Source organism: Danio rerio, chromosome 12 (assembly GCF_049306965.1).
Source record: "Danio rerio strain Tuebingen ecotype United States chromosome 12, GRCz12tu, whole genome shotgun sequence".
Classification (NCBI taxonomy): Eukaryota; Metazoa; Chordata; class Actinopteri; order Cypriniformes; family Danionidae; genus Danio; species Danio rerio.
Window position 1 is genome coordinate 29,531,496 of NC_133187.1, and position 22,287 is coordinate 29,553,782.

General features: G+C 34.4%; 1 protein-coding gene and 1 long non-coding RNA gene across 4 annotated transcripts in view; one reads left to right on the plus strand and one right to left on the minus strand.

Annotated features, from left to right (window-relative positions):
• The window catches only part of LOC137496821 (uncharacterized), a 29,856-nt gene extending 17,802 nt beyond the window's left edge, over positions 1–12,054 (minus strand). For all 3 annotated transcript variants that reach the window (XR_012388040.1, XR_012388042.1, XR_012388041.1), the window contains exons 1-2: positions 11,797–12,054; positions 1,107–1,332 (exon numbers count right to left, since the gene is read on the minus strand). This is a non-coding gene — a long non-coding RNA (uncharacterized lncRNA). The remainder of the gene's footprint in view (positions 1–1,106; positions 1,333–11,796) is intronic.
• A 109-nt stretch (positions 12,055–12,163) lies between these two features.
• cacna1g (calcium channel, voltage-dependent, T type, alpha 1G subunit) overlaps positions 12,164–22,287 on the plus strand; it is a 403,764-nt gene continuing 393,640 nt past the window's right edge. Inside the window, exons 1-2 of the mRNA XM_073918537.1 lie at positions 12,164–12,778; positions 13,342–13,647. Coding sequence (XP_073774638.1) covers positions 13,349–13,647 — 299 coding nt within the window. The 5' untranslated portion in view covers positions 12,164–12,778; positions 13,342–13,348. The remainder of the gene's footprint in view (positions 12,779–13,341; positions 13,648–22,287) is intronic.

Here is a 22,287-nt window from a genome sequence, read left to right on the forward strand (position 1 = left end):
ACCCTGATTTCTTTTATGTTTGCCACGATGACATTACATAATATTTTACTAGATATTTTTTCATGATACAATTTACAGTTTACTTGGCAAAATAAAACAAATAAGACTTTCTCCAGAAGAAAAAAAATTATTTGAAATACTGTGATTTTTTTTTACTACTCTGTAAAACAACATTTGTAAAATGTTTTAAAAAGAAAATAAAATCACAGGGGAGTTAATAATTTTGACTTTAACTGTATATATTTTGAATTACTGAAAAATATATTCAATTAAAACATATTTATTAAAAAACTAAAATTAAACAAGTAAAAAATGTAAAAAAAAATAATTACAATAATAATATTTTTTCAAATAAAGTGAATTTTGAGTTGCAATAATACTGAAAAAGTATTTTATTTTAAGTTGCACATTTTTAACACACACAAAAAAGTAATTCAAAATTACTGTTTTCTATTTAGATTTTTTTTAGATGCAATTTATCTCTGTGGTAAGCTCACTTTAAAGTTGTTAAAGTTTTAGTGTGATTTAAACTTTCTGAAATAATTTTAAAGTGCAAATTTTTCATTATCAATTTTGACAACAGTTATGATGTCTGATATTTTTGTAAAAACATTAAAAAAAGAATGTCGGGATTGTTTGATGATCAGGGAGTTCAATAGCTAAAGCTAATTTTTGATTATCTTAATAATAACAATAACCTCAAGCTTCTGAATGGTATATCACACCAATACTATAAAGTCCAAAATAATGAACAATGAAGTCACAATTGCGAGAATTGCATTTATGTAGGCCTATGTATTTACTTATTCATCAAAATGTGTTTTTAATGGAATCTCATAATTTTGACCGCTTCTGTGCAGAATATCCTGCTCATTGCAAAACACAGAATTACTTCCAAATCACTTCTAGAAGCAATTTTAATGAACTCATTATACCTTGGCGAAATCACTGCACAAGTGGCCTGCATTCTTTCCTGATGTGCTCGCTTGGACATTATATCACTGCAATTAAAACCAGCCTGTGCCCTTTGTACAAATATGGAGGAAATTATTTGTAAGAATTTTATCTGGGCTCGCTTATCGTCGTTGGCAAATATTATGACTCACTCAGGCTCTTTCGACGTGAGACAGAAATGCAAGTACAGTTGGGCTCCCCGGAGTGCTGGCTTGTCCTTGAGAGAAGATCTGAAGATACGGTTGAAATGACTGGGCTAATCGAACGCTGGATCTCCAGGAGAAAATCACTTCTTTGGGCAACACTTCCTCTCTCCGTATCTCCTTTGACTGAACCACTGCCTTCATGCCAGCTTACATGCAATGGGAGAATATATACCTTCAGTGATAAGACAGAGAGAGAGAGTCATAGATCAAGCTGTTGCCCTAAATTGTCCTTCCTTACACTCATTTACCATCTTTTTCTGAGGGGTTGGGGGTTTAATGTATTTTTTATGTGTAGATATGGTAGTCTGCATATGTTTAAGATGAATGTGTTAAGCTCCAAGATAACAGTTGTGGTAAAAAATGCAGGGCTTGTTTTGGATACAGGTTTAGACTTATAAAATTAGTTTAAAAATGTTTCTGGTTCTGTTCTGTGAGTCTCGTTTATTAAATCTGATCTTTACTTTGTATTTTCTATTGGATTTAAGTCAGGTGATTGGCTAGGCCATTCTAGCAGCTTGATTGAAACCATTTGAGAGTTTCATTGGCTGTGTTTTGGATCATTGTCATGCTGAAATGTCCACCCTGGTTTTATCTTCATCATCCTGATAATGTAGATGTTGGACTGAAGCAGTTAATGTTACATTATGCTGTGTTCACACCAGACGCGGATTGCGCGGATAAATCATGCTATTTGCGGGTAAATAGCTGCGTGAACATTTGAGGTTACTCGTTTCATTTGCGCGTCAAACCCCGCTTCATTCGCGCGTCAAACCCCGCTTCATTCGCGCGTCAAAACCAATTCATTCGCGCGTCAAATTCACTTCAGAACAGATGCGGATTCGCGTGATGGGCAGGGCTTCTGTCTGCCTGGTGACTCTAGCTTCATAGCTAAAGGGCTAACATGAATTTTATTGAGAAAATAACAGTGTTTATGTGCTTTATGAAGACTGAAAAACAGCATCGATACGTTCAGGGTCGGGTCTGAGTCCACTACATCCTTTCTGAGGTGCATCCAGCTCTGTGAGCACATAAACTCCTCCAGAAACTGAACCCGGATGACGGAGGCTTTCAGCAGTGCTTCTGACTGAGCCGAGTCCAGTTTGATGAACAGGAGGATTTTCTCCCGGAACACCGACAACAGGCTATACGTCACAATCACGGCCCCACAAGAGCAAGCTCCTGATTGGTTAACGCGGCGCGAATGTCCGCTGAAGTTCAGATTTTTGAACTCGAATGATTCGCGCGAAACGCGCAAAATGCTCAAAAGCGCCAGGAGTAAAAAATCTTGCTATTTGCCCCACCTGTGGGACAAGTTGTAACAGACAGTGGGTTAGTTGTAACACATAAAGGCAATTTTCACACAATTAATTTAAATTCAGTTTACTTTAAATTTCCTCAGTAATTGGCTCAATTTCTTTTTTATTCTACATAGCACAGTATGTTTATTTATTTGTTTATTGGATTAAAACATTTGAATCTATTTGCATTATTATCCATTTATCCATTATTATACAATGCATTTATTTACATTATTACATTATTGTTTTTTATTAAAACAATATTTTTTATTTAAAAAAAACATTTTTATTAAAAAATTTCTCAACATTACACTCAAAATTCAAAACAAATATTTTGTTGGTTTAATTGGTGTCCAGCAGTGAATGGTTTAATCGTAACACCCTGTGACAACTAACCCCGCTGTGTCATGTTTTCCTCAAAACTGGCTAGCCGTCCCTGTGTGTTTCTTACATCTTTCAAAATGGTTTCATCTTTTAGCCTACAAGACAGCGATCACAACAATATAAGATTTTACGTTCATACTTTCACAGATTTTTTTTTTAAATAAAAAAATATAGAGTATAATTAAAAATGCTTTTATTCTACAAAAATGGTTTCTACTAAGTTTATCTTCCAAATTTCTGTGAAAATGTTCAATAATTGGCAGGAAGACATCTGCTTACACTGTGGTGAAAACCACGGAAGCATATCATGGTTAACCCTGAGCAAATACCTTAAAACTCCATGTTACATTTAACCCAGAGTTACTTTCACAAATGTAAAAGTTGTACAACAACTTTTCAAAGTAAGCAAAGCACACACAGTCCATTTTATTCCTGCTGTCTCTTAATCATCTGGTTTAGCCATATTCTCTGAATTAACTTCCTGATTTGATAGGAGTTTTTATGTGTTACATTTAAAACAGCAGTGTTATAATTTCTGACAGGATACAGTAACTATGAATATACAGAAAGATGAAAGTCTTGCTTTGCACCAACCACCAAAACAGCAGCGTCACAGATCTATTCTGCAAAGACCAAACAATAGCATTGCTGAATACATATTCATTACCATGCCGAATCTTTCTGAGAGTGTCTGCAACTCAAAAAAAGACTATATCCATGGTATATCTCTGAGATGACAAAGATTGTTTGTTTAACTTGACACAAGTCTATAATTTGTCAACGGAAGTAATTTTAGCTCCTGCATTAAATTTAGTAAGCGACAGGCTTGTCTATTTTTAAAATCTGGAACATCTTTCTATTTTTAAATGTCTTGTTTTGCGGAAATAATCATCTTCTCCTATAGAGATCCCCCATGAATGCACCAGCTGGTGTGTCTTTTCTTCACATGATGGGCTTGACTACAAAATAACATCAATCCTTTGTCGTTTTTTTGGCCTCTGTACGCTTTCATATACACAGCATTCACATTGATCCTATATACAGTACCTAAAAATAATTGAATTACTTTTAAGCAATACTCAGATGTTTCAACATCAACCTTAAATAACTACAGGAAAAAATGGCATAACATGCCTTTGTTTAGAACTTTGAATATCTTGTGCAATGCTTTTGGCCACATTAAAGTGCGCAAGGAATGGAAATAATTGTAACACAAACTTGCCTGCCACGCATCGCCTTTGCTTTATAGGTTTATTCAAAAGCTCAATCATTTTATGCCACTATAAATATTCCCAAACGTTCCCTGCAAGCCAATACAATGCTTCAAAAGCACTGGGTGGGATGTTCCGGATCAAGCTTTAGTCTTTGTGTTATGTGCAATAACACCAAATCATACATATGTATCTAAGAGCTGAGGAGTGTGTGTTAGTGATGTAGATTATATTGTACCTATAACATCTGCTCAGTCTGCCCTGACTCTCTGATCTGCTTCCAATTTACATTCCTGCCTGGTGATTTCTATCGCTCTACTTTGATAAATCATACAGTGATTTACATAAAGGCAGCCTTGCGATCGGCCTCAAGGAGTCACGCAATGGTGACTGAGGTTAAGCTCAACTGCAAAAACACTGTCCATATATATCTGTTCCAAAAGCATTTTTAGTAGCATTTAACTTACAATGTGTTTAAAATCAATCATTTCTATATGTATTTCCTAGAAAATCAAACACACACCAGTCTATGCTTTTGTTCAAATTGCACTCTATTATATAAATCAATTTATTACTCAAATGACTTTTATTGATTCTATTTCATGCCCTTGTCTTGAGACCATTTCAATGCTTTATTAAATTTTCATTTGTCATACATGGGCTGTGTGTCTATATAACTTTGTGTGTGTGTGTGTGTGTGTGTGTATTGTATAAATGACTTTATAAATAATATTGGTAACACTTTATAACAACTACACACTGTGGATCATTTACTAAGCATTAGCATCTAGTGAATTCCTTATTTGTTAAGCATTAACTCTACATTAATAAGTGTTAGTAAGCAGTTTATAACTGCAGCTACAAATGCTCTATTCTTGACTTACATATTTAAAATGTGCTTTAATTCTATTTTCATGCTCTGTTAATGATTTATTTTTCATTACTAAATGAAGTATTGCATTATTTACAAACCATTTGTATTTAAGAGTAGTTAAGGGTTTTTAGGATCATTCAGAATGAGTAAATGATAAATAAACTATTAAAATCAACATTTATATATCTTATTATTCAGGCATATACTAATAGTTAACTAATATGTTAATAAATGCTTTATTAACTCAACTTCTAGAAAACATCTAGTTTTGTGACCTCATCTAAAGTGAGGACTATTTATGCTTTATAAATCCCTTATAAATGACAAATAAATATTATGATATTCTCAAATTCAGAATATCATCAAAAAAATAAAAATAAATTATGAATCTTATCCCGCCAGGAATGTCTCAAAATTACTGTACACAATTTCAAAGCATTCCATGGAAGTGACAATTTTCAAATGCAGATTCAATGTGTTATAAATGCATAACATCATTCCTAAATGCATGATGAAAATGAAAAGAGCTTTATATATACATATTTCTGTAAATGTTATAAACACATTTAGGTATGTGTGAGCATTTGGGGAAATATGAATGCTTTTTGCTTGAGAATTTATAAATTGCATTTTGAATTTACACATTGAATTTGAGCAATTAAAAATTGTGTTTTGAATTTTACTAATTGGATTTTGTAAATGTGAACTGTGCTGTAAGCATATACAATTTTATTTCATAAATGTAATAATTTTGAGACTGATCTGGCTCTAAGAACAAAACATAGGAACAAAACAAGTGAATACATGTTGTTAATACTGTAATATTGGAGCTTCTTTTCTTGTGATGTGTAATGTAATTTTGCAGAAACTTTAATAATGGCTACAAGTTAAATGATTACAACTCAAATCAATATTTCATTTAGATCAACTTGATCAGAGTTATACTTTAATGACAAGTGATTTCATGTGAGGGGTGATGCTGTGGCACAGTAGGTAGCGCTGTCGCCTCACAGCAAGTAGGTCGCTGGTTCGAACCTCAGCTGGGTCAGTTGGCTTTTCTGTGTCGAGTTTGCATGTTCTCCCTGCGTTCGCGTGGGTTTCCTCCGGGTGCTCCGGTTTCCCCCACAAGTCCAAAGATATGCAGTACAGGTGAATTGGGTAAGCTAAAATTGTCCGTAGTGTATGTGTGTGAATAAGAGTGTGTGGATGTTTGCCAGTGATGGGTTGCAGCTAGAAGGGCATCCACTGCATAAAACATATGGATAAGTTGGCGGTTCATTCCGCTTTGTCGACCCCAGATTAATAAAGGGACTAGGTCGAAAAGAAAATGAATGAATGAATGAATGATTTCATGTGAAATAAATCATAATCTACTGTGTACAAAATTTAGTGCATGCTGGTTAACCAATGAGAACGAATGGCCTCCTTCTTCTTTGATGAAAGCCAGCTCTAATTTACCCTGTTCTGTCAACACAGGTGTAAGGCTGTCAGATGGAGGCAGGTTTTGACCCCTGTGCCCTTATTTATGAAGCCCAGCTGAGCCCTTATACAAAGACAAGCTCAGTTCCAGTGAAGCAGTGAGGAGAAAGGGAAGACAGAGGTCTAAGGTTATGATAACCCAGTTCTCCTCTGCTCCTTCCTCAGCTATCGTTGTCACAAAGGACTCTGTGTTTCTCATTAGGGTTACTAGACTCCCCATCTAAATCTCAAATTGAAAAAAATGATGAGACGAATTTGACATTTTTGACAAGGAGACATGAATCAATTGACAAGCTATAGGGTACAGCAATGGCCATACTGTAAGTTGGATGTGCTTTGGCTGTATTTGAGGCTATATTCAGGGTATATTTGACTTTTACTACACTTTTTAAAAAAATCAGTTAACTGACAGTTTTATTTATGTATCCATAGCTTGTTTCATATTTGTTTTCCATTTTTTAGGCTTTCAGATTGCATTTGGGAATATGATCCCAGCTTTGGCAACTTTTATTGTTGAGGTAATGTTAAGTTTTTTTTTATTATTATTTTTTTTTTATAACAATGCTTTATTTTACAGATTATTTCTCTGAGTGAGATTTAAAGAAATGCATGCAAAAATACGTTAATTCTAAACTTTACCTAAAATTTAGGTTGAGTAACTATAAACAAAGATATAAAAAGTATAAATGGCATGTATCGGAGCAGTGATTAATAGATTTTCTCCTTTAAAGATGCAAGTCAAATATCTGAGACGCATAGAAAACAACTTCAAACAAATATATATTCTGACTGTCACAATCACCAGTGATCTAGACCATTCCAGATTGCTGGAGAACAACAAATCTGCCACCAAAAGAACTACAAATCCCATTTTACCTGTTCACACACACATCTGTTCTGGATCACTGATGATCACACACAGACACACAGCTGAAGCTCCTCAGTGAATCATTAACTAGACTATTACTGAGACACCTCTCATTTCCACACCCATTGCTGAGTCTTGTTTTACGCCGTGAAAAAACTTACAAAAGCTTACAAAGTGTTTCTCCTTGTTTGTCGTGCCGTGTTTCGATTCTTGCTTTGTTTTACCATTTTGAATTTAATTCTCTGCCGCCTAGCCTGACCTTTTGCCTGTTTGTTTGTTTGTTTTTTATCACTTATTTTGGATCATCTTTATGCTTTTGTTTGTTTCTGTTTTTGACCATGCCTGTATGACTAGTCTTAATAAAGACTTTGTTGTCATTGTCTGTAGATTACACAGTCATTTTTTTTAATGAGCTTCCATTTAAAAATAATTATTCTGTGTGTTGTGGGAATGGGAGGTAGGGCTGCACAATATTGGAAAAATGTAAAATTGTGATTATATATTTTTATTCTGCTTATATCTTTGCAATATGAATACAATTTTACCAGACGACTTGAATATCTCTGTTTATGAAAGATTTATAATTTTAGATTGATTATATGATTATATATATATATATATATATATTGATTATATAATTCTATAGGGCAGTGCATCTGCATAAAACATAATACATCATCTACAAGCATAGATAAAAACAATAAAGAAAAATATACAAATAAAATAAATAGTCTGAGGATTCTAACAGTATCCAGAAATAATCAAGTGTGAAATAATACTGCATAGTCTTCATTGTATAAATATAATGAATATAATAATATAATATAATATAATAATATTTCACCAAATGATGTTTAACAGAGCAAGGACATTTTCATGGTATGTTTGATAATATTTTTTTCCTTCTGCAGAAAGTCTTTTTTTCGGCTAAAATAAAAGCAGTTTAAATTTTTTTAAAAACATTTTAAGATCTAAATTATTAGCCCCTTTAAGCTATATATATATATATATATATATATATATATATATATATATATATATATATATATATATATATATATATATATATATATATATATATATATATATATATATATATATATATATATTAATAGTCTACAAAACAAACCATTTTTATACAATAACTTTCCTATTTAGCCTAACCTGCCTACTTAACCTACTTAGTTAAACCTTTTTTGTCACTTTAAGCTGTATAGAAGTGTATTGAAAAATATCTAGTAAATTATTATTTACTGTTAAAGATAAAATAAATCAGTTAATAAAAATGAGTTATCAATTATGCTTAGAAATGTGTTTAAAAAAGTTCTCTACGCTAAACAGAAATAGGTAAAAAATAAACAGGGACTAATAATTCAGTGGGGCTAATAATTCTGACTTCAACTGTGCATGCAAATAATAAACTTTAATTCAGACTCAACATTGCAGACCTATGTGATCTGACTACTGCAAATGATCATATTCCAATATTGATGCTCAAATGATACTGTATATTGGTCAGCCCTAATGGGAGGCATAACTTTTCAGGCAAAGGAAACATTTTATTAGCTTTTAAAAATGTTTAATTTCAACTTCAACTGTGCTCTTGTAAACATTTTTTTTTCTACACTGATAATCAATACAATATTTAATTCAGCATTTCATGAAGAACCTTTCACCTCAAACAGTTTCAGTTACACAAAGTTCTTTGTAGTAGAAAGAGTTTTGCAGATTATTAAAAGTGTTCTTCCTATTAAGAACGTCAGATGCTGCCCTCTAATCTAAGAGTCTATGATACATCTCTCTCACCCCCAGTGGCTCAGGGTGGAACTTTAGCAAAGTTCCTGTTCCTCCAGAGGGAATCACAGACTGCCAAGATCATCTACTAATGAAGTCTGGAGGAAACTCAAAGCAAAAGATGAAAGAAAATGCTTTGAGGGCTCTCAGCACTTCTTTCACTTGTATCCACAAACAAAACTAAATAAAATCAAAACTTCATATCGAATGCATCGTAATTGCCAAAAAAAAAAAATAAAAAATAAAAAATACACAATGGAGAAATCTGTCTCCATGGTGATGCAGCATTAATAATTACATATTGCATCAAGTCTGCTACTGAGGTCTCTATTGTTTTCTGTATTGTATCATATTTTTTTTCTTATTCTGTAATTGATGTTTTTAATTAAAAATTTTCATTAAATATTCAAAATTAATTATATTAATTTATCTTTGTATGTTTACATTTTTTTACATGCTTTTACCTGTAGTTTGTGACCAAAATGGCTGCATATATTGACAAATGGTTTAGAAACGACATTGTCTGTGCTCATAAGCTTTACTCAGCTATAAATTCTACACCAAACATGAACATATTATCATCTTAGCGGCATACTCCATTACAAATATGTATGCAGGACTCTCACCGTTGACCGCTGTAAGTCATAGATCAATATAATTACCTTTGCAAGATGAAGTGTAATAAAAAGTCTTCAGCATAATCTAGTGACTGATCATTATGGTAAAATCAAAGAGAAAAAAAAAAGAGTTTAATCACGTAATTTAATTTATTACTCTATTGGAGAAGCCAGGATAATTGTCAGTGTCAGCTTTCTTTTCTTTTAGTAAATTGTTTTGAATGTAATCATTGCAATATTTAACATTAAAAAGTGTATATATATATATTTGTATATGCAAATACATTTTTGGCTCTAAACACAATGCGCAATTTTTTGTTTCATAATTTAAAAAATACTATCGAATAAAATAATAAATAGTCATGTTGGTAAAAACTATTTAAGCAAATGTTTTAATACAGCAGATCTTTAAAATGTTTTGTAAGAAACTGTTGTTGTTAAAGTAATTTTTCTGTGAACACATTGTTTGCTTTGTCCTTTTAAACCATGGTTTAAAACCCATAATATTTTATTTCAGCTGGCAAAACTGTATTGCATCAATAGAATTTTCTCAATTAACTTTTTCCCCAGTGTGTGCTCCTTGATGTTTTATCAATATTTATTATATATATAATAATCTTTTAACATATTTCCCAAATTGTGTTTAACAGGGCAAGGAAACTTTCACAGTATGTCTGATAATATTTTTTTCTTCTGGAGAAAGTCGTATTTGTTTTATTTTGGCTAGAATAAAAGCAGTTTTTAATTTTTTAAACACCATTTTAAGGACAAATTTATCAGCCCCTATTAGGTATATATTTTAATCAATAGTGAGCAGAACAAACCATAGTTATACAATAACTTGCCTAGTTGCCCTAACCTGCCTAGTTAACCTAATTGACCTAGTTAAGCCTTTAAATATCACTTTAAGCTGTATAAAAGTCTCTTCAAAAAATCTAGTCAAATACTATTTGCTGTCATCATGGCAATAATAAAAGAAATCAGTTATTAGACATGAGTTATTATGTTTAGAAATGTGTTGGAAAAAATCTTCTCTCCATTAAACAGAAATTGGGGAAATAAATAAACAGGGAGCTAATAATTAAGGGGGGCCTAATAATTCTGACTTCAACTGTATATATATATATATATATATATATATATATATATATTAATTTATTCATTTTCTTTTCGGCTTAGTCCCTTTATTTATCAGGGGTCGCCACAGCGGAATTAACTGCCAACTTATCCAGCATATGTTTTATGCAGCAGATGCCCTTCCAGCCGCAACCCAACACTGGAAATAAAATTAAATATATTATATATATAATATATTATATGCTCAATTATACTTTGACTTGTGCTTTGACTGTATGCTTTAATCTAATAGCCTCAAATAACCTCTGGCCATATACCATCTACAAAAAAAAAAAAAAATGGAGAAAAAAAGGCAAAATGAAAGATTTTTCCTTTAATATAATTATTTTATTTTAAACGTGCTGTATTTTAAAACTTGGACAGAACTTTTTTTGATTGGAAAGTCTGTAAAACTGAAGATAATGTCCTAGCAGAATGATTATATTCTTTATTATTGTTATTAATTTTTATTGAAATATTATTCATATTTTTATTCATTTTTTTATTTAATTCATTCACTTTCTTTTTGGCCTAGTCTCTTTAATAATGAGGGGTCGCCACAGCGGAATGAACCGCCAACTTATCCAGAACATGTTTTAGGCAGCGGATGCCCTTTTAGCCCCAACCCAACACTGGGAAATGTTATTTAATTTTAATTAACTCCCAATTAATTACAACTTTACAACATATTTTTTAAATCTGTTTTATAAATTGTGCTTTCCCAAGACCTGTCAGAAATTGTGACATTGTCCAACTGAAAATACTTCAGTTTTGGTTTATATTTAACCATGGTCAAATATCGAGAAGAGTAAACTAAGTCAATATTTTACAGACAATAATTTAATGATTTACCACTTTTAAACAAATAGGCTAATGTTCCAGTATTTATCTTTGGGAAACAATGCTTGCTTCATAGCATCATTGCAAAAAAAAAGCTCTTTCTCCCTCACACTGCATAAATGGCTTTCATACTGTACATGAAGACTTGCAGCTACCTTTATTTTAGGAGGAAGTTCTTCTCTTCACGAAGTTTGAAATCCCCTGCACTGGTCCTTCTCAGCCCATATAAATGTCGTTTTCTTTGTGTTCCTCGACAAAAAAGACGTCCTAATATAATAAACATGCTCGAATCATATAGCGTGTTTGGTCCAATCCCAAACTCTTCCTAGTTTTATTGGTTTGGTGTAAACAATACGGTTCCAGCTGTTTCACCAGGCATGTTAGTGCAGTGCTGATTGACATTTCTTTACTGCAATCAAAAGAGAGTCTGAGTTATTCTCGGCTCTGGTTGGTCGACGCGCCTTTTGGAGGCGTGTATTGGAAGTTGAATCCGAATCCAGCTGTGAATTGGTTCGCATGAGCGGATTCGTGCTATAGACCGTTTTGCCGACTGGAAGAATCGTTGGAGACTTGAGTCTTTTCAAAATAATGGACAAGACTTCAGCATAGGGAGCTCTCTTTTACACATCGTTTTAGAACGAGCTTAATGTTTTTTTTGTCTTTTCATGTGCAGACAGAAAAGCTCTGCCTGCATCTTCAGACAAGACTCTGAAGGATTTTACTTATTATCTAAGGATCTATGAGTGTAATCGTTGTTAATTCGTGTGAAAATTAGATACTGCGGTGATCCACAGAAAAAGAAAAAATCCTAAATTCATATCCATTATTACTTTTAAGTGCGCGCACACGGAGAAACAGGAGCGGAGCGCGCAATTGGGGATTGGGAAGCAGTTTTTACAGGACTTGCCTTGGTTTTATCAGGTTGTTGGTCATCGAAATACAATGTTGAAATCTTAACATGATGTCCAAGTCACTGAGATACCCATAAACCTGCTCGCGCTGTAAGTGCCACCTGGAAACTCAGCCTGCGAGCTCCATCAGATCCTATTCAGAACCATCATTTGGACTGCTTTCGCAACAGAAATGATCATGCGATGAGTGAGCTCGATCTGGGCTTATTGTCAAAAGCAATTACAGGTAAGAAATTAACATTTTATAATGTTTGACTGGTTTATTGTTAAAGCGTAATGGCGCTCATTTGAATGTTCATAATGTGGGTCGTAATAATATTAGCCAAGTTTTAAAGTCGAAAGTATTATTTAAAATGTATATAATGTTTAATTATGATGTGTCGATTTTCTTTTTGTTTTGGTTTATTAATGACAGAATATTAAAGTAACATACTAATATATTGTTGTTGTTATATTGTATGTTATATTTTTATTGTTTTTTTTAAATCAATTTGATCAACTTTTCACTAAATGCCAGCGTATAAAATGTACAGTCCTGTATATAATCTATCCATATATTTTTTCTATTGTTAAAAATTAATTCACCGTCGCCCACTTTTAAATAATACATGTCAAACACCTTATGCGTGCATAAGGTGTTTTTAGAAATCAATTTATTCAAAATTAAGTATGAGATATAACATAAACTTGATCTTTTGCATGGCTTCCAGCTTTCATTTACCTTACAATTGCGTAAAATGAGAATTATTTTTCTGTTGTACAGTAACGCATGCATTGTCTCTCCTCAAGGGGGTGAATGATGGCTGAAGATGGAGGAATTATCTCCGAGGACAATCAGCTGAACGAAGCAGAGGGAAGCTCCTCGCTTCCAAGGACTTTTATACCACTTAATGACCTGTCCGGTGGCGGTGTGCGCAGTGAGCTCGAGTCTGATGGAGGTGAAAGGCGGGAGAGCGCAGCCGGAGGAGCGGCAGAGGAGACGTCCGCTAGCGACGGTGAAGCTTTGCCCTATCCTTCCTTGGCACCGGTTGTGTTTTTCTATCTGAAGCAGACCACGCGTCCAAGGAGTTGGTGCCTGAAAATGGTTTGCAATCCATATCCTTTCAAACTAAAATGCAAGTCATCTGGATGACATAGCCTACACCTGTTCAGGTAGGACGCGCTACGGTGAACGCCGCCGGGCGCCACCTAAGGTTCGAAAACAACCCATTCCACACTATAATAGTATACATTTCTGCCTTTATTATGTTGCCCTCTTTGTAAAGCAATTAAATAGTCAAACAAACAAATAAATAAATAAACAAACACAAACATTCCCTAAAAAAACAAACACGTTTTAATGTCCCCAATTTGCAAGAGATAATTTCCGCTAGTGCCTTGTGAAAGATAACATGATATATCCTGCAGAATATCAACATTTATGAGATTTGGCAAGCATGAATAGTACCTCAAATGGTGCATAAATGTCTTAAAGAGGTTTTGTGCCTTTGCATGTCAAATGATAGGCTATTTATTATACAGTGTTCCATTAACTGGCCAACAAGGCTTCACTCTGAGGCAATTTATGATATTAACTCATTTATTAGCAGTTATAAGTTATTTGCCTGATGTCTTATTTCTAAAGCTGAATTTCTGAATGCAAAGTTCTTTCATATTGTAAAACTGCCTCTGAACACCTTTCGGCAGAGCAAAATCAGAAGGCACGTCAAATTGCAGTGCTAAACTTTGGGCAAGCATGTGTGTCGTGTGAGTTTGGAAGGATTTTATGTCAGTGTTGTATAAAAAAATTGATATTTGGAAAAAGTTCATCTGTAAACCTTAAACCTAACCATCAGTAGTACATACGAAGATTTGAGAAATTCTCATAAACTATCCACCAACATTGTGCTGGAAGCTCTAAAATTCAACCAGAACTGTGGGCCTTTTTCAAGGCAATTAACTCTTTTTTTACATTCTTCACTTTTAGATGGAAGTGTAGTTTAGAGTAGTCTTTATAGTAAACAATAAGTTAAATTCAATCAATTATTGCTTGTCTTTAAGTATAAGCACCTAAACAAGTGGTTTAAATTAGTCATGTCTATCTAGCCCTCATGACTGTAATTGGTAGGATGTTATAAAAGCTGCAAGATGATTCAGTTTGATATCTTAAGAGGCTTCCTAGTTTATCTGCTAGTAGATTTGGAGAAAGTGGAGAAAATGGACCTGATTGTGAGCATGTGAGGAGGAGATGTGGTTTGCGTGTGTGAGTCAGAGGTGTGCACTTGCAGTGTGACTGACTCTGGGTGTAGGTGATCTGTTTGGTTTTCGACAAACTCGCAGCAGCCTCGCCGAAGGAAAGAATGCTCTTTTGGATCGAATGAGCTGGCTGGATGTGATTGTGATGTCTGAGTTCAAATGCTTTGTTTTTCTTCAGTAGGAAATATGATGAGCCTTGTGGGCTCTGAAAAGCTGCCCAATCAAACACACTCATCTTTCCCCCATTCTCGTTTCTCAACCTCCTCACGCTCTTCCCCCATTAGACGATCCCACATCCCTAAAAAATAAGCCAAGCTTATGAAACAAAGTGCCGTTGGGTGTGAGTGGTCCCTGTGGTTCTCTGGGCCTGATGGTCTGGGGTTCCTCAGAGATAATAAAGTCCACTCTTGCCATCGCATTTCCATATTCTTAAATGCCACTGTTTCCACTGTCTTCCTGTCGGTCCAATGCACTCATGTGCTTAGGAAAGGTCTGAGCCAAAAGGGATCCTATTAACTGTGGTCAAGAAATAAATGTGGAATTCCCTCTCCTTGAATTATCCTGCTGCACAGCTGCACACTCAATCTGTTCACCGTCCAGTCAAGATCAATCAACAGACTAGCTTTAGTCACGTAAAGTAACTGAAAAACAGTCTACTACAAAACAAAAAACTACTACAAAATGGTGTAAAACTACACCATTGCTTTACAGTACAGGAGCCACACAGTAACATTTGCATAAACCGGAGTGTCCTCCGTGCATCCTCTTGCAGATTTATGTGTCCAGACAGTCCATTTTTCATGGTGCTATTTCATGTAATGATTCCTCGTATGGTAATTTCTGTTTTTAGATCATTGTTGTGGCTTGAAATAGGGTCTGAGTCTCTGGCTCTCATTATTAGTGGGAAGCTTTTATATATGTGCAGTGTTCATAGATGACCTTTTAATGCATCTCTGTAGCCATTAGATAAAGGTCACTGTTTTTTAATAGTTTGTAAAATATCTCAGATCGATCCTTCTGTCTTCCCATTGGAGGCACGCAAAAGTGTTTGTCCTATTTGAGATTCTTTGGACAAGCTCATTTTCGTACTTTTTCCACTCTTGGGATGTAAAACTCAATTCCAATTTGTTCGTTTTGCAACGTCTGACAGTCTCATTTCCAACTTGGCATGCGCATCAGTTGATCGCTCAATCAGTTCAAGAAAAAAAGTCTCTTTGTACTATTGATTTGCCAGTAATGAAGGAGTTTTCTAGTCTCTTTTTGCGTCTGTTTGTCATTAGCGAATGATTCCGAGGTCTTGTGATTCATCATTCTGTGTTTGTATCCTGTCATTCATTAGATCTTCTTTCCCTTGAGTGTTACTCTAGCTTATTGAACCTATGACTTGTCCTTCGTCATGGGGTTTTCTCTGGAACCTCCAGTGTGTTATCTGTAGCGTTCGGCATTCTGGGAGTGTTTGTGTGTGTGTGTTTAAGAATGCCTGTGAGAGAGTGAGTTTGGGTGTTTGTGTGACTCAAAAGTTGGCTTCCATTTGAAAGTAATCTTGCAAATGTTGAACTGCACAGTTAAATGCAATGCAATCAAACATAGATAAGGCGTAAATGATCAAGCTGATTAATTATCTATACATGATTAAGTTTAGATTTTAATTGATTTTATTTTGTATACTTGCTTCAGTGTCTGAGTATACGTACTATATGTGCATTATTCCTAAACACTAGCAATACTGAATAATCACTTTTGTTTATGAAGTATCTTTGACAGTGAAAGAAGTTATAGAAGTGTGATGGAAACAAACTGAAGTTTTACTTTTACATGACACTGTACTATACTAACTGCAAGTGGAAAAGTGTTTCTTCTCATTTACACCAGCATTTTTTTCAGAACCTGTAAGTTGGGATTGGGCAAAGTCGACCAATTTGGCATCGATTGATGTGTAATGTGAAACATCACGATTGACGGTGGCATCGTCATCATAGGCGGTGGTGAATTCATTATTTATGAATAATTAATTCATTCATAACAAATAATTTATTTGTAGCCTACCGTTTTTAACTACCTGACCAGCATGGTCTTTGTTTTAGCCATAAACCAATCATAAATAGCTAAAGATAAGTTACACAAATTACCATCCGCCAATCAATTTTCTGCAGGTCTCTGGGATAAATAGAGTGATATATAGCGGTATAGTGTGGAAGGAGGGCTTTTCAGAAATGCTGGATGAAATGCCAGTGTGGACGTGGATCGTTTTGGTTCTAAAATGCCATTTTAAAACTAAGACATATTAGTGTAAACTGGGCCTAAGTGTGAATTTTACGCTAGTGGGTTGCTGCTGCGATGGAGGCAGGACGGAGGATCATGATGCCGACTCAGCATCGTGATGTCTATCTGCCATCGGCGATGGACATTGGCATCATCTATCAACCCAACCTACTGTAAATGTAAACTTTTGAAATGGGTGTCAAGTTTTTATTAGTGCAAGTTAAGTTATCGTCTCATTTTGTGAGAACGAATGGCAGTCGTGGTTTTATTATGCAATTGGTTTATAAGTGTTTAATAATATTAATAATGTTTTATAACCAGGTAAGTCAACCGAGAAACAGTTCTCGTTTACAATGACGACCTGTTCAAGAGGCAACGTAAAAAGCAAATATGAAGTGGCAGGGACACAATACAATAACACTTTCACAGATTCAGATAATAGGTTAATAAAACTTCTAGAGTGCAGATTTTGACATGTTTTCTGAATGATAAGAAGTGACTGTGAATATAGTGGAGTTTTCCCTATAAGAGATTTGTAAATGAACAGAAAACAAAGAATTTGTCGACGTGATTAAAGGGATGACCAGTTTAATAGAGTACAGTTGACAGTGCTGAGTATTAAATGGTGCATCAGTAACAAAATGAATTGCTGCATGTTAAATACCATCCAGTTTGTGAAGGAGAGTTTTTGAAGATATAAGAATAACTTTGTCTTCTGTCTGTCTACACGGCATTGTTGATGTTTTTGCTATGTTGATTGTGTTATTTGCCTTTTTTTTTTTTTTTGCATGTGATATGCTCACATATAGTATCATTACAAAGTGACATTATTGCGCTGGCAAACATATCTGTAGCAGTGTTGTTTGGTAGTTTTTGGGTTTTTTGTGTGGACAGGATTGTTTTGACTTTTCATCTGTGTCATTTCAAAATTGCAGAGGAAACACCTTTTCATTTGTAGTCCACTTCATCGTGTGCAAACTGAAAGTAGACATTCAACTTCTGATTCTACTCTAGGTACGATGTTAATACAATAAGAACTTTATTATTTTTTTTTGTAATGTTGTTCACCATTTTATTCTGTTTGATTAATTTGCCTTCTCCAAACTACAGTTTGATAGGGTCAGCTGTTTACCAAAGTTGCTGGGTAACATCAATGCAGAATCCTGTCAAACGAGTAGATGCTTGCTCTTAGGATTTTTTTATGTATTTATTTTTTATGAATATAGATTTTTTTTTAAAATAATCATACAAAATACCTCAAGATTCTATTTGTCACAAACACACACACACATTCAAATTGTTTGTCAGTTTCTGTAAGGAGCAATATAATATGCATGTTCACCTCAGAAGTCTACTATAACCCAGACCAGCATTTTTAGATATATTGCGCTTCTGTGAGCTCAATTTATCCAAACATCACTAAAATCTATTTCAAAAACAGTTCACGTCATAGAAAAAAAATAACTTTGACATCAATTGAATCTTGTGTGCAAAGCAAATATACTGGTGTGAAAGCCTCTTTGAAGTAAACTCAAGCTTTTTTCAGTTGGCACAAAAGTGTTTTGAAGAAAAAAGTTTATGTGCGTAAAAATGTGCCTAAACTTAAGCTGGTTCATATCAGAACATTTTATACAGTTTACAGGCCATTGGAAATGCATTGAGTTTGATATGCAATTCAGCAATGTGATTGCACTCTTTATTACATTAGTTTATTAATTTAAAGAGCATTTACTTTCCTTTCAATGGGTCTGTTATACATGGAAAGCTATTTCGAAAGTTTCACAAGAAAAGTATGATGTGGTTTGGTGATATCTGCATAGTGAGATGAAGTTTTAAAAAGTTTGTTCAAAAGAGTAATAACACCCTCATCCAGCCCTGTTAAAAAAGCTGTTTGTATTACATTAACAATACAAGCTGAGCTATATTATGTTGGTTTGCATTTATTCATTTTCCTTTGGCTTGATCTCTGATTTATCAAGGATCCCCAAAGCGGAATGAACCAGCTGTTTGTTTAAATGAAATATTTATTAGTTTATAATATAATATTTATTTTATAGTATTAAAAATTCTGACTTATTCTGTACATAACACATTGAGACATTAAAGAATACATGAAGCATGACTCGATGCAAATAATTCCAATAGGGAAATGGGAGCTCCAAGACTGTGCCCTCAAGCCATCCAAGATAACATATCACCCTCATTATGGACTTAAACATCACATAACTTTCTCTGCACATGGCTAAAACACTAATAACCATCTCCGACATGCTCCACTATCTGTGATGACACTATACAATCCAACCCCACACTAGCTATTTCAGTCTCAGAAAATCTGAGGTCAGTAGATAAGTGCATGATAATGCATGTGCTAGATTTCGGACTTCTCAAGGAACACAACCAGTGGTTATTCAGTGAAGACCACAGTAAAACACACTTGCCCTCTGGGGGTTCAGATTTAGCTTTTGAGCACCTCACATCGCTCACTTGTGTTTTCCTGTAGATTCAATCTGATGATAAATGCCTAAACTCCACTGGGGAAGCATTAGAGCTTCTCTAACAGCCATCAGCTTAAGGAGACAGCAAGCATCTTCCCGGGACCTATGGTTTTTGGTTTTGTAGCTGTCAAGCAGATCACTATTTGGAAAAGTGACTGTTATTGAACTTTCTGTCTAACGCAGAGGTGCCCAAACTTTTTCTTATGCAGGGCCAAAAGCCAAACTTGATTGAGAGCTGTGGGCTGAAAGTAAATAGCAAACTGTATTACATTAAAGTTGCCATGGGTAATTTCCAAATTTATGTCAAAATATGTGTTAATAAATAAAAAAAAAATACATCAACTGTATTTACTAATGATTTCAAATATTTTTGAAAATGTATATTATTTTAATCAACGTATTACAATAAAACCATTAAATAATCCATTCATAAAACATTGAAGTTCAATGTCAAATACTAGGGCTGGGCGATTAATCAAAGTAATCGAAATCGACATTCAGAACCTATAATCGATCAAATTTTTCCAGGACGATTTTTTCGATTACTTTTCCTACGCGTCACGTGACCCTGCTCTTTTAAAAGCTGTGGCTCATTTATACTTCTAACATTTAATTTCTTGTTTGCTTTTTTGTAGCTCAACAATGAAACAAACAACCAAACAAACAAGCAAAAGGTTATACTAAAATATAAATGAGAATTTCTGCTGAAGGCATTTCCCAATAATTTTCCCTCTGGCAGACTAAATTTAAGGATACAAAGGGCCAACTTTGGCCTGCAGGCCCTAGTTTGGGCATCTATGGTCTTACGTGTTCCTTTTGTGATTTCTATTTAAAAACAATTTAAGGCAAACTAATGTAATAAACAATGTCTTAACGTTTCCCAGAACTGGCTTGTAGCTGGACGGGCATCTACTGAATAAAACCAATGTCTGATTAGTTGGCGGTTCATTCCGCTGTGGTGACCCCTGATAAACAAGGGACTAAGTTGAAGGAAAAAGAATGAATAAACAATGTCTCAGAAATCTTGATATAGTGTGACACTGATTACCTTCTAGCGATGCAGTATTTGCTACCTCAAAGCATGCTGTGATGCAATTACAATTCTGAGTTATAATTGGCAGATTGTAATTTGTTTGGATATGACGCTTAATGGAATTTAAAGCAGTTATAAGTTCTGTCATTCTGACATTACATTTGAATGTTTATTATGTTATTTGTTTTAGAAGTGGCTTAATGTTTCTCAATCTGCTATTGACTCTCTGACATACTCAGTAGCTGCGTCCCAAATGGCACACTATACACTATGCACTCATGCACCATGTGCTTATGCACTTACACACTCAACAGGATAGTATATGTATGTAGTGTCGTCCCAAATGGAGCACTATGGTTTTTACTAAGCAGAAATTCAAACCGTTTCCTTGATGACGTTTGACGGTCGCTAAATCAGTGAAATAAATGAGCAAACTATCAAATAATACCTGGCATGAGTATAACCGCATTCACCATCGTGAGGCGCTATAATCAGTCTCACAGGAGAAATTTGCTTTCACAATCCAAAATAAATAAAGTTATCCAACATGTGCGCCCGATAGCTCTACCCCTTCCCCTACATGAGCAATCCTGCGGTCGTTGAGTGCGTGAAGTGTTCATCATTACACACTTCATATTACCGGCTGAATGAGTGCATCATCTGGGTATTTAAAGTGCACTTATTACTTTTAGAGTTTTCAGTGTGAACGCACTACTTACACTATTTATACTACAAAATGGCGTAGAATAGTGCATAAGTATGTATTGGAACACAGCTAATATTCGTAGTTTAGTGGCAGGTGATCAATATAACATATGTGTGCTATTGTACACAACCAGTTACATGAACTCAGAAATTAAACAAATATATAAAACATATGAATGTTTTTCCAGTATTCACAAAGGTTTTCTCCGTGTGTTCTGGTTTCCCCCACAATCCAAAGACATGAGCTATAGGTGAATTGAATAAGCTAAATTGGCTGTAGTGTATGTGTGTGAATGAGAGTGTATGGGTGTTTCCCAGTGTTGGGTTGCAGCCGCAAGGGCATCCGCTGCGCAACATATATGCTGGATATATGCCGCTGTGGTGACCCCAGAATAATAAAAGGACTAAGCCGAAAAGAAAATGAATGGATGAATGAAAATTGTGAATACCTTATCTTAAATTAAATACTTTTCCTTTTAATAACATAGAGAAAATAATAAAACTGTCATCTGATGATGGCTCATTAGTTTGCATTGAATGTTTCTTCTATGCTCTTTTATTTATTTGCAAATTTGGTATACCCATTTTGACTCCACTTAGTTTGTTGAAAAGTTGTAGTGGAAAAAATGCTTGTCATTACTCCATGTCACTTTCACAAACATTCACATTTTAATTTAATAAGCCACAACTAATCAAATCCATTTTAACAGACAGGATTGCAATTTTTTATTGATTGATATCTAAAATGAAATATTATGTGTAATAAATCGCAACTCAACTAATTCAGTTTCATCTTTATATTTCATCAAAATGAGCAACAGTTATTGGCATATTTGACAAAGAAATGGATCTGAAGTAAGCTCTTACTTAATCAGCAGAAAACTCAACACTGGGCATCCAGAGATTCAGAGCAGGCAGAAAATGGAGAGGTACTTTACAAACCTTCATGTTTGAAATATTAAATCGACTTTTTCTAATAAAACCAAAGCTTTGAAATATGAG